A 20,856-nucleotide genomic window follows, 5' to 3' on the forward strand; every position below is an offset into this window, starting at 1 on the left:
ACTTCAGCATATCTACCTCTCCCCCCAGTTTAGTGTCATCTGCAAACTTGCTGAGGGTGCAATTCATCCCATCATCCAGATAATTAATAAAGATGTTGAACAAAATTGGCTCCAGGACCGATCCCTTGATACCAGCTGCCAACTAGACATCGAGCCGTTGATCACTACCTGTTGAGCCCAACAATCTAGCTAGCTTTCTATCCACCTTATAGTCCATTCATCCCATCCATACTTCTTTAACTTGCTGGCAAGAATACTGTGGGAGACCGTACCAAAAGCTTTGCTAAAGTCAAGGTATATCACATCCACTGCTTTCCCCATATCTACAGAGCCAGCTAGCCCATCATAGAAGGCAATCAGGTTGATCAGGCATGACTTGTCCTTGGTGAATCCATGTTGACTGTTCCTGATCACTTCCTCTCCTCCAAGTGCTTCAAAATATATCCTTGAGGACCTGCTCCATGATTTTGCCAGGGACTGAAGTGAGGCTGACTGGTCTGCAGTTCCCCGGTTCTCTGTCTTTCCTTTTTAAAATATGGGCACTATATTTGCCTTTTTCGAATCATCCAGGACCTCCTCCGATCACCACAAATTTTCAGAGATAGTGGTGAATGGCTGTGCAATCACATCAGCCAACTCCCTCAGCATCCTTGGATTCATTAGATCTAGGCCCATGAACTTGTGCTTGTCCAGCTTTTCTAAATAATCCCTAACCTGTTCTTTCACCACTGAGAGCTGCTCACCTCCTCTCCAAACTGTATTTCCCAACCTGATAGCTTTCTTTGAAAGGGTAACAAGCCTTGTGGATAGGGGGAAGTGGTAGATGTGAGGCACATGACTTATGAGGAGAGGGAACTGGGTTTGTTTAGTCTGCAGAAGAGAAGAGTAGGGAGGGATTTGATAGCAGCCTTCAACTACCTGAAGGGAGGTTCCAAAGAGGATGGAGCTTGGCTGTTCTCAGTGGTGGCAGATGACAGAACAAGGAGCAATGGTCTCAAGTTGAAGTGGAGCAGGTCTAGGTTGGATATTAGGAAACGCTATTTTACTAGGAGGGTGGTGAAACACTGAGATGGGTTACATATGGAGGTGGTAGAATCTCCATCCTAAGAGATTTTTAAGGCCCGGCTTGACAAAGCCCTGGCTGGGATGATTTAGTTGGGGGTGGTTCTGCTTTGAGCAGGGGTTTGGACTAGATCACCTCCTGAGGTCTCTTCGAACCCTAATCTTCTATTGTTCTGTATGGTATATCTTGACTTTAGTAAAGCTTTTGATACTGTCTCACATGGGGAATTGGGGAAAGAGATTTTGCTCCAAGTGTTTCCTCATTCACAAAAAGAAGGAAGAATGGAGACCCATCTTGGATCTCAGACAACTAAATCTGCACATCGAGGTTGAGAATGGTAATTCTGGCATGAATAATTCTTTCACTGACCAAAGGTAAGTAGTTTACAGCTATTGATATGAAGGATGTCAGTTTCAACACAGCCATCCACCCTGCACACAAAAGGTTCCTGAGATTCACAGCAGGTCTGAACCACTACCAATACAGAGTGCTCCCTGTTTGGCCTTGCAGCAGTGCCAAGGGTATTCACAAAGGTGCTATCAATTGTGGCAGCCAACTTTTACCACCATGGATCATCAGTTACATCAGTAACAACTGATTACTGGTGGGATGATCTTGTCAGGCAGTGTGGTCAGCAGCCTTATCCCTGATCAATCTTCTGTACTCATTAGGATTTCACTTAAACACAGAAAAGTCCATTTTAATTCCCACATGGACTATATAGTTGATCAGAGCAACTCAGGACTCTATCAGTACCAAAACATACCTTCCTTTGGAGAGATTACTACCCATAAAGAGCTTATCAATCAACTTCAACAAATGCCAGCCTCCTCAAGTCTTATTTTTTGGGTCACAGGGCTTATTGCACCTATGTAACACCCTTCCCGAGACTTCACCATCCTTGCCTGTAAGTTTCTCCATGGATGGTGTCCATATATAGCAATTGATAACTGATGCCGCCTTACCACAATGAGGCTCCCTTCTAGACAAGCACATAGCACAAGGAGCATGGACTCCCCAAGATTGTTAGTAGTCCACAAGGCCTACAAGTGCTCTTACCATTCATACAAGCCTGGCTTGTTCAAGTGATGTGAGACAACATGGCAATAGTGTTCTACATCAACAAGTGGGAGCAAGGTCTATCCCTTTTTGAATAGAAGCTATCAAACTTTGGAACTATTCGGCAGTCACTCTTTTGATAGTACACCTCCCAGGAATACTCAACATGCTGGCAGACAGCCTCAATATTTCTCCAAGAACCATGAATGGAAGCTCCACAATTTGGTGATACAGATCATTTTTTGACAAAGGAGACCCCCCTTTTGGGACCTCTTCATGCCCCAGGAATACAGGAAATTCACAGTCTACTGGTCCAGGATGGTTCAAGGTCTGGATTTCAGGGAAGATGCATTTCTCGTTCCATGGTTGGGACAACTGACTTATGCCTTACCATCCATTCCACTCTTACCTCAGATCCTGAGGAAAATCAAGCAAGAGAAAGTGTTGTTCATACTGATTGCCCAAGATGTCCCCAACAGTTCTGGTTGTCAAGCATTTTTTCTGATGTCACCATATCCAAGCATTTGGATACAGCCTTTCCTGACCTATTGACACAAGGCAAAGGTGAGATTAGGCATCCAAACCTGGCTTCCCTCCACCTGGTATTTGGATGGGCATCAAACTTAGAAAAGACATGTTCACAGGTGATACAGTCAGTCCTTAATAACAGCAGGAAAGAGTCCACAAGAAAGTGCTACATGGCAAAATTGAAAAGGTTTTCTGTCTGGTGTCAGTGTCTTCAAATAACCCTCCAAAATTCTGATATCTCTCATTTTAGAATATCTTCTTTCCTTAAAGACCTCAGGTCTTTAGCTCCTTTGTGTGCACCTAGCTGCTATCTGCATTTGTCACCCTCCAATTAATAATCACTCCCACTTCACCCACTCTATCATAGTTCATTTTCAGAAAGTTCTTATTAGAACCTTTCCTCCTGTGACAAAACCTACCCGGTCCTGGGACCTGTGGTGATAATTGGGCCTACAAATTTACTCTGTGAGCTTAAGTGTAAAAAATATGTGAAAGTTCATAAGATGTCACAATAACTTATAATAACAATTGATGATGAAAGGTATGAAAACAAGCCAGAAAGACTAACTTATTCTAAACAAAAAGACCTATTGGTTTAACTCAAGGACTGTGTTAAGATTATGCTTGGTAAATAAGAAAATGTGGTCCAGAAATTAATGAACCAAAGTTGATGTGTCAAATATTAAGCCTAAAATTATGAGAGTATGTGCTATTCCACCCATTATTCCCTTTTTGGGTCCTTAAAGAGATTTTGGCAGGAAAAACTGGCTACTGATGTGAGCTTCACAATCATGGCTGCCATGCCCACTGTTTCCTGAGACTCTGGACCATCTTCAACCTAATCTTGACCAGACCAGGCTAGAGAACTGGAGCCAGATGACATCACCACCTCCACTGGTTCCAGCTAAATCCTAACCAACACTTAGTCCTCACAGCATTAAGTAAAGCTCCATTAAAATGCTAGTCTCATGCTTCTTAGCTCACCTGTCTTTCTAGTGGCCATCACCTAGGCTAGGAGAATGGGTGAACTGGGGGCCCCTTATGGCTGATCCACAATACACAATCATCCATAGGAACAAAGTTTCACTGAGATTACATTGAAATTTACCCCCAAAGTAATCTTATATTTTCATTTGAATTGGACAATTCACTTTCCTGTCTTCTTCCCAAAGCTGCATATTACCAGCAAAGACAGGAAGCTTCATTGTTTGAATGTCTGTTGAGTGTTCACATTCTACCTATGTAAAACCAAATCCTTTGGAAATCATTTAGACCATTGATATCCTTGTGGAATGGATGAGAGGGGAAGCAATCTCTTCCCAGATACTTTCCAAATGGATTTCAGGCTGCATTCTGTTGGGTTATGAGTTAGCAGGGATGCCTCCTCCACAGGGTGTGAGGGCCCACTCAACTAGAGCTTATGCTTCATCAGGAGTTTCACCTCGAGACATCTCTCTCACTAATATCTGTAAAGCAGCTACATGGGGTTCTGTTCAGACCTTTACAAGACATTAAGCCCTGGAACAAGCTTCTGCAGCAGATGCATCTGTCAGCACAACTGTCCTCCAGTCATTGGTACCACAGAGTTACTCACACCCACCTCCTCAATGAATACTGCTTGTCACTCACCATCACTCAAAGAAGAAAGAGAGGTTACTTACCTTATACAATAAATTGAGTTCTTCAAGATTTGTGGTCCTTATCTTTATTCTGCTACCCTCCTCCTTCTGCTCTACTATAGAGCATTATCCTGGACAATCTGTGGTAAAAAGGGAAATGGAGAGATGGTCGGCCCAAATTGCTCCTTACATCCTCTGGTTCAGAACATGAGGAGGAGAAGGGTGCAAGTGCAGACAAACAGATGCTGCTAGCAAAAATGTTCCTGTCTCTGGTGCATGGAGTACATGTGAACCCAACAGCGGAATGCACCCTAGGACCACACATCTCAAAGAACTCCAGTTACTGTACAGGGTAAGTAGCCTCTCTGTCTGCAGGGAAAAGTGGGAGAGAAAAAATATAGGGAAGGAGGTAGAGACTATAGTGTAGAGAAAAAAAAGCGATAAGGAATGGAGGTAGAGAGAAAGAAAGGAGGAAATAGTAAATGGAGACAATCTTGGAAAAAGATTAACTCTGATCCACAATAGGAAAGAGCATGTGGGATGAAGCCAGAGAGAGAGAGCATGCAAAAACATAACCAAGAAAAACAAAGTCAATAGAATCATTCAGTGGCATCGAACAAAACTCTGTGAGTAGATTATTTGATGGATTTCATCAGAATCCTCCAAGTATTTTATTCAATTGATACTTTTCTAGTAACTGACTGGTTCATCAGATACTATTCATTAAATGTTTTGTTAGATGAAATTTGTCAAATATATCTAATGAATATTTATTTCTGCATTCCACCTGCCCCAGGGCTACATTAATTTTTAAACCTCTATTAAGTAGAATGTGGACTGACAGTTTTACATTTAAATACAGCACACAACTGTTCTGTTGTTTTGAATTGCAAGTGGCGGGGCTTTGGGTAAGTGCTCTTCATATGGCAGCTTGGGTATTTTTCACATTGGCTTGACAACTTAGACCTTCGACTATCAGGTGTCAGGTAACATTTTCAAGACCTGCACCCACTTTTGAAAATGTGGGCCTCAGGATTTGTAGCATTATTACCCCATACTGTGAAATGTTTTCTCAGAGGCTTGAGGATAATACACATTGTAAATATGAACTTAAATTTCTACAAAAGTTTCACTTCAGTGTGCCGTTTTCCATACCTTAATGCACTGTTCCATGTGTTTCCTGCTGATACCTACTTTAGGGTTGAATGAGATAAAGCATAGGCTGTAAGGTGGTTCATTGTGCTGTAAGGAACAAGTTGTAATTTACTAATTGACCATATCTGTGATTATCTCAGCGTAACACCAGATTTCAAGTGTCATCTAAACTAAGTCCAGAGTAAAATTTAAAGTCTAACTATTCTCAGGCAGTTCAACATTATCAGCTACTGGGGACAGGTTTCAGAGTGGTAGCCGTGTTAGTCTGTATCAGCAAAAAAACCGAGGAGTCCTTGTGGCACCTAATGGCCTGAATACAGACTGGGGGTCATTACAAAACCTAAACTTAATTTCCCCATTACTAATTTATCCCTACTGTTACTCACACCTTCTTGTCAACTGTCTGTAATGGGCCACTCTCTTACCACTTCAAAAGTTATTTTTCCTCCCTTGGTATCCTACTGTTAATTGATTTATCTTGTTAGACTGACCTCACACTTGGTAAAGCAACCCCCATCCTTTCATGTATTTATACCTGCTCCTGTAATTTTCACTTCATGCATCTGATGAAGTGGGCTCTAGCCCACGAAAGCTTATGCCCAAATAAATTTGTTAGTCTCTAAGGTGCTACAAGGACTCCTCATTGTTTTAGCTATTAGGGAGTTCTAGATAACACCATAATTCCTTATTATCATCTTTTGGGTCAACATTTCTGCTAAGATGTATTTAATAATAACTCAATAACCTGAATGAGGTTCAATCAATTTGGGACCTATATACTGTATTTCTGTAATTGTACTTTCATTTGAAAATATTGCAGCTGCCAGTAATAATTTGTTAATTCTTCTTTGGCATGGTCCGCCTGTTGTCATGTTGACACATATAAATAGGTGAGAATAGTTCTGGAATTTTCTATTATAGCTTCAGGGAAAACATCCCAGCCTTGCTACTATGAGCCAAAAGGTGGGGAAAGGAATGGAGTGGTATCAGCCAAGCAAAGAGTCTAGGGGCTATCCTGACAGCACATTACAGGTAGACTCAGGGAAAGAACTTAGACCTGAATCTGCAAAGAGACTTACCCTGAGTGTCACAACACCTAACTTTTACACATCTAGAAAATCACAGGAACAATTTGATCCAGAAACCCTGAGTTAGGCACCAAGGATCCCTATACAGTAACTCCTCATTTAACATTGTCCCACTTAACGTTGTTTCAATGTTACGTCCCTGCTCAGTTAGGGAACGTGCTCATTTAAAGTTGTGCAATGCTCCCTTATAACGTCGTTTGGCTGCCTACTTGTAAGATTCTATGGAAGAGCAGCGACTTTACAAGGGAGCATTGCACAGGTTCTGCTTCCCCGCTCCTCCCCCTCCCTCCCAGAAAATCCTAGCACTGCTAAACAGCTGTTTGGCGGTGCTAAGGGCTTTCTAGGAGGGAGGGGCAGGAGCGGGGAAGCACCGTGTCTCTGATCCTCCCCCTGCCTCCCAGAAAGTCCTAAGCGCTGCCAAACAGCTGTTTGGCGTCACTTAGGACTTTTTGGGGGGAGGAATGTGGCATGCTCTGGAGAGGAGGTGGAGTGGGGGTGGGAAGAGGTGGGCCTGGAGTGGAGCGGGGACAGGAAGAGGCGGGCCTGGAGCATTCCCAGCAAAATCCAAGCCTGTTCTCCGGCAAAGCTGCCACTGCTGCTGCGAAGGTGCTTCCTAGCATCCTTGCCTGCAGCGGGCTGTGCCTGCGTGGGGTAAGCCAGGGGCACTTCCCAACCACAGTACAGTACAGTACTGTACAGTATACAGTATAATGCCTTTTGTCTGCCCTCCCCCCCCAAAAAAAAATTTCCTTGGAACCTAACCCCCCCCCCCCGCATTTACATTAAATCTTATGGGACAATTGGATTTGTTTAACATTGTTTCATTTAAAGTTGCATTTTTCAGGAACATAACTACAACGTTAAGTGAGGAGTTACTGTACAACGAATGAGGAGAGATAGGCACCTAAGAATGTGATCCACAAAAGCCAGTGTCTAGCTGGGGAGCGACCTAAGTTAACCTATGGAAGATACCAAGGAGACAATTGTGTCCCAAAGCCCCTTCTGTCTTATGGAGTTAGGTGCCTACGTTTGGCTGAAGGGAGATGCCTATCTGTGCTAGCAATCTACAGTCAGTAACCCCTGTCTTGCAGTCAGGCAGCTCAGGCAACTAATTTGTATCTTGTGAGAATGTGTGCTTCATTTGCCACAAAATGGTTGGAGGAGAAGATGATGGTGCTTACCTTACAATTTTTATGCCAGCGATTAGAGCACTAACCTAGGATGTGAAAGACCCAGCTTCAAGTCCCCCTCTGCCTAAGGGGGAGAAAGTATTTGAACAGGCGTTTCCCCCCTCTCAGAAGATTGACCTATGGGATATTCGGAAATGGGGTTCCCTTATTCTCTCTTGCTGAAGCTGTTTCAGTGTGGATAAAAAATTAGATTAATTTGCGCAGGGGGTCTTGACCCTGGTCTTTCACCTTCCTTGATGGCTACCTTAAATACCAGGATGTAGAGTCATCCTTCCTCTGTTTTGCTCTCTTTGACCTGGAAGCTGTACACTTTGAATAAATACTTAAACAGGAGACACTGAGGGAGCCTCACATTAGAGTATCCTATAGCCTAATGGTTAGGGCATTCTGGTGAGAGAACCCTGTTCATATTCGTTCTCCCTCTCAGGCAGATGGAGAACTTGAACCTGGGTCTTAGTCATCCCAGGTGAGTGCACTAACCACTGGGCTAAAAGTTAGAAGGTTGTCACCATCACCGTCTCTTGCCAGATTTTGAATGGGCCTTGATACTGCAAAAATGTAGGCATTGAGTGAGTTTAGACAGCAGCTGATCAGGGATTTTGTGGATTGCATTGCTGCCTAAAACAGTGATTTATGCATCTTAAGTGCCTTAGTGGATCTGAGTCTTGCCTTATGCTGCTGCTTCAGGAAGGAGCAGGATGCACTTTCTGGAGTGCACAGTGCTGTTAACAGTTTATATGTTATTAGTCCAGGAATTTGGCTATTCCCCTCAGGTTAGCAGATCTGGGCAACATACTGCAGCGTGCTGGGCATGTTAGCCAGGCCCCACCTCATATTGAAGGTAGCACCAGTTCAGAATCCTACTTTGCTTCTGTGCAGGGGCTTTGGCAAAGGGGAAGAGACTTTTTGTCAGATTTTTCTCAATACTGATACTAATAGTCTTTCGTTCACTTGCAATGACTTATGCCAAATATACTGTTCAAAACTGAACATGAACATTGTATATAATGCTAGTGAAGATTCAGAGGTCAGATATAGAGATATATCTAGAGATATATCTAGAAAGTTTAGTTTCCTTGTTTCTTTTAAGAGATTCCATGGAACATACCTTGTGATACATCTGGATGACGTCGTTGTCTTTCTTTCTTTCTTTCTTTCTTTCTTTCTTTCTTTCTTTCTTTCTTTCTTTCTGTAGCACCTAGGAGCTGTAGTCATGGATAAAGATCCCACTGTTCTAGGTGCTATACAGATTCATAACAAAAACTGAGTGAATATTAAGAAACATCGAGATTAAATATTACCGAGTGGTAAACTCAATTACTGTGGTGCATTCTCATTTCCCTCCCCCCGCCCCCCCCCAAAAATCAGTGTCTTACCTTTAAATATTTTTTAAATATACAGCTAAGGTAACATAAATGCTACATGTGTTTTGGAAAGATGGTAATAGGATGATCTGTCAACTAAACTTTTTGCTCATTTTTTTAGAGCCCAGTGATAGACCTCCAATTCTTCTGATTGCAAGCTCTGAAACTATTGAAGTATTATATCTTAATGGAAGCAAAGTTTCTACTCCAAACTCAGTGAAAGGAAATGGAATTAATACACTGGATTTTATATACAATAAGGACACAATTTGTTGGATTGAATCGAGAGAATCTTCAAGTCAGCTGAAATGTACCAAGATATCAAAATCTGGGAGATTAACAGATGAATGGATAATAAATATTGCTCAGTACCTTCACAGTAAGTATTTTAGTGGGATTCCATTAGCAAAATAGTATAAAATACCCGTCTTTCTAGCAAACTTTGCTTGCAGACTTAAAAACTGTTATTTTGGTGCTTAGTGTTGCTGATATTTTAAGATATTCTGTTGCTCTGCTTAGGCATTAAACACTGAAAGGCACAGAAGCATTTTGCTGCTTTGCTGCTGTTTCCCTCTCTAACACATAGACACAGAGGCTTCAAAAAAGCTGTGAGTTTTCACAGAGTCTAAGTGCACTGTGTGATCGGTATGATATTACAAAAAAACAAAGCCATTACAGAGGAAGAAGAAACTTGAAAATGCCTTTTTTTCTGAAATGTGTTGATAGATAAAATTTGTTGAAAACGATTGTTTACTTCCAGATAAACGATAAGATGCTAATTAACAACATGCACATATAATTGTCACATTTACTCTAGATTAGTAGAGCTTCATTACTTTCAAACACTTGTAATATTTCCTAATTTACTGGACATTTCTCACTTTTGCACTAGGAAGATGTAGAGTCGCCCTCATGATGAATTATCTCTCTGTGCAGTTTAACTAGCCTAGAAAGATTGTGCAATGCTCAGTCCTCTCTTAAGTAGTGATGGACTTGAGCCAGACAATTCTGATCTAGATTTTAAACCCCTTCACCACCAAGTCTGGGAGTGTTCAGACCAAGGGTTTGATTGGCACTATAATGGAGATGGGGCCAACTGGAAAATATGGCTACAAGTCCTAATAATGAATTTCTGCACTTAGGCAGATTTCACAACTACTATTCAGATCACCAAGAAAAATACCCTTTTCAGTATATGCCTATAGGATAAGGAACTTGATCCTTCTTACACATGCCTCCATGCCCATCCTTTACTACTTTGAAAATCAAGAACTTTTTTTCAGTCAGAGGAATTTACTACTTTCGCCACTGTCTGCCCTTCTAAGTGATCCTACATTTTTCCTCAGATACTAAGGCTACTTTGTATGTTTGAACTTGTTCTTATTTTACTTGGACTTCCATTGTGTATTTTTCACAGTTCTTTATATTTTCACTACAAAGTCCCAGTTTTCTTGTCAGTGGGACTGGAGTGGGCACTTCCTAAATATCTTTTTTGTTCTTTTTATTGCATAAAATCAAAGGAATTAGCTAGAGTTCTTCACAAAATTAATGGTTTATAATTAACAGTGTGTCCCCTCATCCTCTAAACTCCATCATCAAAGCACAGTCTCAATGCGCTTCTGTGCTCCCTATGCATAGAAAGACTTAACAGGCCGAATGCTGCAGGGTCTGCATTAGCACACCTGTTTTCAGAATCAGGGTGGAACTATGATTGGGAAATGAACATGGTGGCTCAAATCAGTGAGCTAATCAGTTTTTGTAGGCACTGTATTTTCACACTAGTTTGTGGACTCTCTATATTTTTTTCTGAATCTTTACATCTAACTGTTTGGTCTAATTACTTTTGAATTGACATTTCCCTAGCTATGGAGTATGCTACAAAGATTTTAGTTTAATCTTGACTTAGATAACTATACTGTAGTCTCATTCCCTGCCTCATTGGCAGGATAAAAGTAGTCCACCTGGTGCTTCTAATCAGGCCAACCTCAAGAGGCACTAATTTCCGCTTGGAGTTACCTGAAACTGTATCCTACAGGGGAGAATAGGCCCTCTGATGGCTACAATCCACAACCTCTTGCGAATTAAATTTTAGCATCTCTCTCTCTCTCATACACACAGGTCATCTTATTTTTTCTCATTATGCAGGGTTTACTTACTATAAATTAATTAAGTTTTATTTGACAACCAATCAAGAACACCCGATTCGGCATGTTCCTGTGTCAGCCAAGCCTAACAAATGGTCATACCCATAGAATTCTTCAAAGAAAAATTAACAGTAGCTTCCCTACCACAGAAAGATATTCCCTTAGTTTCTCTTGTTTGGGGTTTTAGCCAATAACAGGCACAACAAGAACAAAGGGCCACCCCTGCGAAGTCTTTGTACAGAAAACAAAGAAAAATACTGCTCCTTGCAGTGCTTCTTATCCCACTCTTGCAAGGTATCTGTTTGTGACTAAACACTATTCAATATCATTACCAATGATCTGGAGGAAAACATAAAATCAGTGATGGTAAAGTTTACATATGACACAAAAATTGGTGGAGTGATAAATAATGATGGGGACAGTTATATGGATTGACCTTGATTGCTTGGTGAGATGGGCTCATTTGAATAATATGCTTTTTAACAAAGCCAAATGCAAGATCCCACATTGAGGATTCTCTGTAACTTGAAGTCTTTAAATCAAGATTTGAGTATTTAAGTAACTCAGCCCGAGTTATGGGCCCACTACAGGAATGGATGGTTGAGGTTCTGTGCAGGAGACCAGACTATATGATCATGAAGGTCCCTTCTGGCCTTAGAGTCTGTGAGGAACAAGGGGGTAGATCAAAGGAATCTTAGACACTTAAGCATTTTCCTGCCACTAGGCTATGGAATATTCTGGGATGGGTTTCTCTTAGTGACTCCTGTTAAAGCTGTTCCACTTTTTATAAGTAATTGAATAATCATGGGACCAAAAAAAGGGAGAGAGTGACTCCATAGCCCAGTTGTAAGGGTACTCCTCTGGGATTTGGGAGACTTAAGATCAAGTCTCTGTTCCAATGACTGCTTAATTAGTTACAAAGAATAGAACAGTTTCAATAGGAGAAATTGAAAGACAGACCCTCCCTGGAATGTTCCATAGTATAGTGGTTAAGAGACAGGGGCGGCTCCAGGCACCAGCACGCCAAGCAATCAAGCCACGGGGGACGCTCTGCCGGTCGCCGTGAGGGCGGCAGACAGGTTACCTTCGGCAGCATGCCTGTGGAGGGTCCGCTGGTCCCGCGGCTTTGGCGGACCTCTCACAGGCATGCCGCCGAATCCACGGGACCGGGGACCTCCCGCAGGCAAGCCGCCGAAGGCAGCCTGCCTGCCATGCTTGGGGTGGCAAAATACCTAGAGCCGCCCCTGCTAAGAGATAGAAGACGTGGCTTTAAATCCGTGCTCCAAATCAGGCAGAGGGTAGAATGGCACCTGGGCCTCCCACATCCTGGGTGAGTGTGCTAACCACTGGGCTAACAGTTGAAAAGAGGCACTGTCACTGTGTGTGTGGGTTTTTTGTTTTTCTTGTGAAAAAGGATTTAGGTGCCTAACTTCCTTACAAGGGCATAGTGTAGGATACTCCACTTTCCTTGGAATTTCCTAGTGGCTAGCCAAGGCAGCTCCATGCTCAAATCAGTGGCTGTGGATCACCATTCTGAGGTGCCCATATATTGTATTGAGAGCCTAATTCTGTAGATTCCATTTGGCAGCAGAGCACCTATAGTTAGGCATTGCAATGCTGAGCACTAAGTCCTCTTTGTGGATCCAGTCCAAAGAGTGAGAGAACATTTATAAGTTGGAAGACTATATTCTGAAAAGCAGGAAAAGGACGTAGGGGTCATTGCATGAGTTCCCGGTGGTATACTGTACCTAAGAATGTGAACATAATCCTTGGATATATAAGCAGGAAAATGTCAAGCAGGAGTAGGGAGGTGGTAATACCTCTGTATGGAATTAGTAAGACAGTTTATAGAATACTGTCTCCAGTTCTAGTGTCAACACTCAAAAATAATGTTGACAACTTGAAAAAGAGCTACAAGAATTATTCTGGAAAATTTGCTTATAGCAAGAGACTCAGACATGTGGTTTATTGATGAGAAAGTTAAAAGGTGACTTGTTCACAGTCCATAAGTACCTACCTACATTGCGGGGGGAGAGGGGAATTCTTGTAGCAGACAGCTCTTTAATCTAACAGAAAAAAAGCATAGTGAGATTTGATGGCTTGAAACTGAAGCTAGACAAATTCAGACTATAAATGTGGAACAATTTCTGTGAGGGTAAGTAACCATTGAAACAATTTTCCAAGGGACATGGTGGATTATCCATCACTTTAAGTCAAGGCAGGATATCTTGAGAAATTATAATGTATATCTCAAAATGAATCTGTGGGCTTGATATAGAAATTATTTTATGAGAGTCTTGCACCTGTGTTGCACAAAAGGTCAGACTAGATTTCACAATGGACCCTTGTGGCCCTAAAATCTATGAAGACTTCCATAAGTAGCTGTTCCTTCACAAGGCCAATTTAGGGAAATTCACACAATTAACTTCATGTCAGTTAGACTCATTGACAGAAAATTTAACACTTATTTCTGAATACTAATTTATTACTGCAAATATTTTCTTATTACAAATAACTGCTAAAACCTTAAGGCCTGATCCAAAGCCTATTGAAGTCAATGGTATCCTTTCTATTGACTTCAATGGGTCTTGGATCAGGACCTTAAAAATAATTCCTCCACCTCCTAAAATACTCTTTGAAAGGCTTTATAAGTGTCGAAACAGGTGATGATAGGAGTCTAGTGCCAGAAGACAACTCCGGCATGCTACACTTTTGCAAAATATTTTGATAATTCCAAAAAACTAATAAAAGGATAGCTGCCAAATTTCTAGTTTGTATAGAATCATAGAAATGTAGGGCTGGAAGTGATCTTGAGAGGCCAGCACAGGGAGATCTCCTGTGCTGAGGAAGGGTCAAGTATACCTATATCATCCTTGACAGATGTTTGTTTTCTCCAAAACCTTTTTCATAAGGAAGAAGGATGACCATGGGAAAATATCTGATACTCCCAAGACATCCCTTGTTTGCTTCCTTTGTAGTAAAAATATGACAATCTAATTTCTTTTTAACTTTGGGAAGAAGAACCCACAACTAGGAACTGGTATGCCAAATTTTAGCCCAAAGGAAAATTTAATTTCTAAGTCAGAATGTGATTAAACAGCAGGTCTTCAATAGAGATCCTGTGAGTCTTTAACAGTAGAGGTGCTGTTATCATAGACTTGATATTTCAAAAATTTACTTCTGAGCATAGGGCTTAGCGCCATTAGCTAACCTATTGATTTTAATGGGAGAACTGGAGTTAGTGAGTGTAACTGTCCCACTTAGTGTTTGCAGGACTTAGTCAATATTGCTGACTCTTGCAAATTTTTGGTTTTGGCCCCTGCTATAGTAATCTTCCAATGATGCCAAAATCTCTGGCCATCACATGATCTGGGGGGAGTAAGATAGACAGAGAAGCTCCTTTAGTCTAGTGGAGATTGTACTAAAGTGTATACTCCAATACCATGCATTCTAGTCCTGGATGCTATTAATATTTCTGTGCCCTTTACAACCTTTACTATGATCCAAAGCCTAGGCATACGTATCAGTCACACTTCTCATAGATAACTGATCAAGTATCAGAGGGTAGAGTTAGTAGATCTGATCTGTAAAACAAAAAAAATCCTGTGTGGCCTTATAGACTAACAGGAGACTGCAGCATGAGCTGTTGTGTGGGTCTGAAGAAGTGAATTCACCCACGAAAGCTCATGCTGCAGAACGTCTGTTAGTCTATAAGGTGCCACAGGATTCTTTGTTGCTTTTATAGATAACTGAGATCTTGCAAAAGGTTCCCTGCAGGCAGAGTTGCCAGTGGAACCTGGTTTTCTAATATAACAAAAGCCTAATCTCACCTGTTTTGCCACATAGTCTTTTGCAAGAAATGTAGCAAATAACATGCTTCTGTTGACCAGGCTTACCACACTGTTGAGAAGCTGGAAAACCCTAAGGAAGGGATTGTTGGATCTAAGAAGTCCTGGTATACAGGTAACGTAGAGTATGTCTACACTGGCAAGTTTCTGTGCCACAAGTTATACCACTGTTATTAAAACGCTGGAATTAAACAGCTGCTGTGTGTCCACACTGCGTTCCTTGTGATACTGGAGCAGATCCACATTAGCAGCTCTTGCAACATCAAAGACAACAGTGCACTGTGGTAGCTATTCCACTGTGCAACTGGCTGCAGGGTTTGCAATGCCTCATGGGACAGACACAGCGTCAGATGATGCAGGTTTCCCAATCCCGTTGTTCCATGGGCATCCTGCTACACTGCCAGCTGCTTTTCAACTCAAAGGGGGTATGTGTGTGTGTGTGTCAGAGAGTGTGTGTGTATGGAGATGGGGAGAGAGACAGTGTGTTTTGGGGGACAGCGAGTGTGTCAGCATGCTGTCTTATAAGTTCAGACAGTGGCAGGAAGCAACCTGTCCTGAGGCAGGGGGTGGGGGAAACCCCGACATCAGCCCCTGCCTCCCTTCCTGGGCTCTCTGCACAGCAATCTCTCTCTCCCACATACACGCACACATACACAGACACCTGCCTCCGTGTTCAGCAGCACGAGCATTTCACATTAATGGTTTGCTTTGTGTCCCGGAGCAGATCAGCACAGCACACAAAGGCTGTCAGAAACGGTTGCTTTGAAAGGGGAGGGGCGGATGTCTCCAGGGCAGCTGAGTTCAAAACAATGAGCAGAGCGATCACGTGAGGCATTAGGGGACAGCTCTGGAGGCTAGTTACAGCGCAGAAAGCAATCAAGTGTCTACACTGGCAATAGAGCGCCGGAGCCTCTGCGCAAATAGGCTTACAAGTCTCGTTGAGGTGGGGTTTTTGCAGCGCTGTGACTGAGGAGTTTCTGCGCACAAAGTGGCTCAGCGAGAGAAGTGATGGAAATGACTAGCCCTGATATACAGGTGACTGGGGGAGCCCAAGAGGAGGGACAAAAGGATTTGTGAAATTCTGATAGGAAGGTCAGCAAATGAATACCTGTTTCACAATAAATGGGAACCAACTAACGGAAATTTTACATGAAAACTTAATATTATGTTGAGGGGAAACTAACATATGAAACACTAGGTACAAAGGTGATTGTGTCTCCGGAGTGGGTGTTTGGGGCATTACTGATGAACTTTAGAGCTTTTTATCTGTGGCTCACCAGGTTTGAATCCTGCCCAGTGTAGCAAGGATTAATAATTGTTCCCATCTAATAGCAGCTTGGTAGCCCCTACAGGATATGCGTTTGGTAAATCTGAGTTTCATCTCTCATGTTACAAACTGTCCACTGTGCTTTGCACTAGATGATAACAAGCTCTTCAGGGCAGGAACTGTCTCTTACTAAGTGTTGGTACAGGATTCAGTATAATGGTGGTCCTGATCCCAGTTGAATGCTCTAGTGAGAGCCAAAATTGCCATAGTCACTATAAATCTGTGAGAGTTGGTAACCCTGCGATTGTCACATATCTTGGAGGTGGGAAGGGGGGGTTAAAAAATCAGGTAGACTAACAAAACATGATTTAATTTTTTAATCTCATGATTTTTAATTTATTTTTAAATTTATTTTATTATATTTTTAACTTCTGGGATTGAGGACACTGCTGAGTAGCCCATAATGTAGAGCACTGGCATTGCACATAACTCCATTAAGCATCCGAGATAAAGTCCACTGAAGTCAGTGGAAAGATGCCCATTGACTTCAATAGATTTTGGATTAGGCCCTAAAATACTAAATAACTGAAGGTGCCTTTCAGTTATAATAGTCAAGATTTTTAAAAATAATAATAATAATAAAACCTCTTCCTTTTTTGTGAGTCAATTTGAACATAATAAACCTTGTTTTTGGTTATACAGTTTATGATGTCAATGAATGGAGCATTCGTTCTGAAATGGAAAATTTCAATGTAATGGAAATCTTTTCAGTGGAGTAAATCATTTTTGGCAAAGTCAGTTTTAAGCTGTGTAATTTTCTCGGTTGGTTTGGAAACAAAGTGATTTAATGTTTGGAAGTAATTTAATGAGGGGAATGGGGCAGGCATGTGCAAGGAGGTTGGGCTCTCCTGTCACTGCTTATAAACCCTGTATTTTATCAACATGTCACAGAACAGATGCAGTATGCTATGGTGGGCTACGCAGTCACCATGACAGTTCTTGAGTTGCTGATAAAGTTTGAATATTCTTTCCATGCATAATTACATAAAATCTCTGTCACACCATATAAGCAAAAATAATTAGCTAATTGAAAAATGCTTCAATACCTGTCATTGTATATGGTTCCAGAGTCTTTTTTGCCTTTTTTCAACTTGTTTTCAGGCCATGCACCAGTATCTTATCTGCATACCTAATTCCTTTATAAATATAAAAAAGTCCAGTGCTATTTCCATTTTAGTTCAGAAATATTCAGCCCAGGTTCACTTTCATTTTGAGAGTCTTTCAGGAAAGCAGCAGTTGCTCCTTGAGTCAGCCCAGTTGGAAGTATTCCCCAGGATTATTTTCAAATGGAAAAAAAAAATGCTGCCTGTAAAGTTAACTGAACTACTTGAGGAAAGATGGACCAAATGAGATGAAGGCTCAGATTTTTAAAGGTATTTAGATGTTGCCCTGGTCAGTATTGCAATGCTTAATTGACTCTAGGAGCCTAAGAGTCCATTTCAGGGGCGGCTCCAGGCCCCAGCACGCCAAGCGCATGCTTGGGGTGGCATGCCACGGGGGGCGCTCTGCCGGGAGGTCCACCGGAGCCGCGGGACCGGCGACTGGCAGAGCGCCCCCCGTGGCGTGCCACCGTGCTTGGGGTGGTGAAATCGCTAGAGCCACCCCTGGTCCATCTACACAGCAGCCGGTGTGATTCCCAGCTCAGGTAGAGGTGCACACACTAGCTCTGCTTGAGCTAGCACCTAAAAGAAGCAGGAGGGCCCCGGCAGCATGGGCTAGTCACGTGAGTATGCACCCCAAGGGTTGGGCAGGACTGTACTCTGTACTTGGAATAGCTTCAAGAGAAACTCATACCAGCATACTCCTAGTTTAGTGTTCAGGGCACACTCCTGGAAGACAGGAGACCTCAGTTCCAGTCCCTGCTTCAAATCAGGCAGAGCAGGGATTTGGAAATACATTGCCTTCATCCCAGGAGCGTGCCCTAATCCTTGTGCTATATGGTAGGAAGGGTGTGTGTCCCTCCTTTCTAGCAAGAACAGGCTGATCTGGTTAGGCACCTAAACCTACACCTAGCAGATGGTTCACAGTTGTGAATCCCAAGAAAAGATAGGTACATCCCTCTGGTCTGTCAGGCACCTAAATACCTTTGTGGATCAGGGCCTAAAGTCCCTCTCCTTTCCTCTGTTATAGACTCCTGGATAATGTTGGTGGCTCCCAACTCACATTGAGCACTGCTGTGAATCCCATTTTTAACCCCATGAACCCTGGGCTCCTAACTCAGGGCTGTGGATTCAGCGGCAGGGCACCTAAATGTTAGGCATTGTAATGCTGAGCTTGAGTCCCGTTTGTGGATCTAGCCCTAAGGCCTAGATCCTTACAAGTGTTTAGGCACCTAACGCCCACTGATTTCCAATCAAAGTTAGGTCCAGATCCTGAAAGGTACATAAGTGCCTAAGTCACTTTTGAAAATGAGACTTAGGATCCTATGCAAGCTAGGCATTGTAACATTGACAAGAGCAATGCCTAAAATACCTTTACAAATCTGGGCCAAAGTAATTAAACTTAAATCATTAATATAAGTTTGGTAAAAGTCTGTATACCTGTTATAATCCACTGTGATAGACCCAGGCCAGTTGGGTACAGCAGAATAGCAGAAGGCAGATATACTGGCCACTGGATTAACAGTTTTCTGGTCCCTGACTGACCAGAGCAGGGGCTGCTCCAGGCTAATGAGAACTCCTGACACTAATTAATCTGCAAAGAGTCAGGTGAGGCCATTAAGTTAATGTGACCATCTGACTCTAAGGCCCTGCTGATACTATAAAAAGGGCTCACTCCAGTCAGGCAGGGGAGAGCCAGGGAGCCAGAGGAGAAGAAGTGCGGCTGAAGAGCTGGTTAATGAAGACACCCTCAAACCATCGTTAAAGGAGCCCTAAGGTAAGGGTGAAGAAGGGAAAAGCAGGAGAGCTGTGGGGAAGTGGCCCAGGGAAATGTAGCAACTCTGGCAGTGAAAGGTTGGCAGCCAACAGCTGCTACCATTAGGGTCCCTGGGCCAGAACCCGAAGTAGAGGGCGGGCCCGGGTTCCCCCCAACCCACCACTACAGGAACATCTCCTGGGAGGGGAAGTCAGGCCCCTGTCAGGACAGGAGGCTAAATTGTTCTGAAATAAGCTCCCAGGGACAACAGAGACTGTGGGAGTTTTCTCACCAACCTCCTTGCAGGCCTATGATGAAAAGGGCTCAGCAGACTGTAACCCTGGCCCGAGAGAGAGAAGGGCTACGTGAAGGGTCACAGTGAGCCACTGAGGCTAGCATAAACCGCCTAGAAGCGCAGGACCCATGGGAGCAAGGTCAGAGCTCTGCCACACCACACTCTATATTGCCTCAAATCAACAGATTGCCCTTCCTTTTTCTTATGTTAAACGAACATATACAAACTTGTACAAACAGCAGTTCTGTTTAGCTTTCACAAAGTACCATGCATTTTCATAAGTTTTTTTTTAAATTATATAATTACTGTGGGCAATGTTCATATATGATTTCTTTATAAACTGTCACATTGAAAGTGGCCAGAAGGCTCAATCCAAGAAACTACTGCTTCCATTTAGAAAGATATTGTGTGGTGAGGAACGCAGAGCTACTACAGTACCTCATTTCAGTGATTCCAATATGTTTTCAAAGTAATAGAGAACATTAATATTGGGTGTTTCACTCAGGGGAAGTCCTACCAAATAAGGCATTTAACATTAGACTGGTCAAAAACCTTACAAATATAGGGCAAGAGTATGATCATCCCCATATGAGTGTGCAAGAGGGAGAGATGGTGCATGTATCCTCCTATATCCCTTACACATCTGTGCAAGGGAGTGGCACCATGGCATTCTTTGCTTGCAGGGAAGCAAGGATGGTCCAGTGGTTAGGGCCAGGTTTAATTCCCTGGTTTTGCACAGACTGCCTGTATGACTTTGAGTAAGTAACTTAGTCTCTAGTTTCTCAGTCCCCCATCTATAAAATGAGGATAATAGCATTCTGTACCTCACAGGGCTGTTATGAAGATAAACACATCAAAGATGATAAGGTGCCACACTGATCTGGGCCGTCTATGTACAAGTAGATAGAACTCCACAAGGCTGCTGGCAATAGCCTCACTCAAGTGGTCAGAAAGGGGTGGTATGGGAACAGACACTGTACCTTTCCAAAGCAAGGTGCAGAAGCTGCAGTCCAGAGAGTTTGGGTTAAGTATTGTGCTTCTCTGAAATTACAGTTGCCATAGAACAGTTTATATGGTCTATTGTGGGCTGTATGGTTTAATATTTGGTAGCATTCCATTTATGATAGGTGCATTATAAATCATTAAGCGTCATATCCTATCACTCTTATTCAAATTGAGAAATACCGTATCAATGGGAATGCTCATGGAATAAGGTGTATTTCAATGTAAGGGTGGCAGAATCAAGTCATAAATAAGATTCATCCAAGCATTTTGCTCCTGTTGGCCATTTTTTTTTCAGGAAGGGGAACAGAAATAACT

At 42.5% G+C, this 20,856-nt stretch overlaps 1 protein-coding gene across 1 annotated transcript in view; it reads left to right on the plus strand.

Annotated features, from left to right (window-relative positions):
- LRP1B (LDL receptor related protein 1B) overlaps window positions 1-20,856 on the plus strand; it is a 1,239,928-nt gene that overhangs the window by 552,894 nt on the left and 666,178 nt on the right. Inside the window, exon 6 of the mRNA XM_039494476.1 lies at window positions 9,188-9,445. Within this exon, the coding sequence (XP_039350410.1) occupies window positions 9,188-9,445 (258 nt within the window). The remainder of the gene's footprint in view (window positions 1-9,187; window positions 9,446-20,856) is intronic.

Source organism: Mauremys reevesii, linkage group 11 (genome assembly GCF_016161935.1).
Source record: "Mauremys reevesii isolate NIE-2019 linkage group 11, ASM1616193v1, whole genome shotgun sequence".
NCBI lineage: Eukaryota > Metazoa > Chordata > Testudines > Geoemydidae > Mauremys > Mauremys reevesii.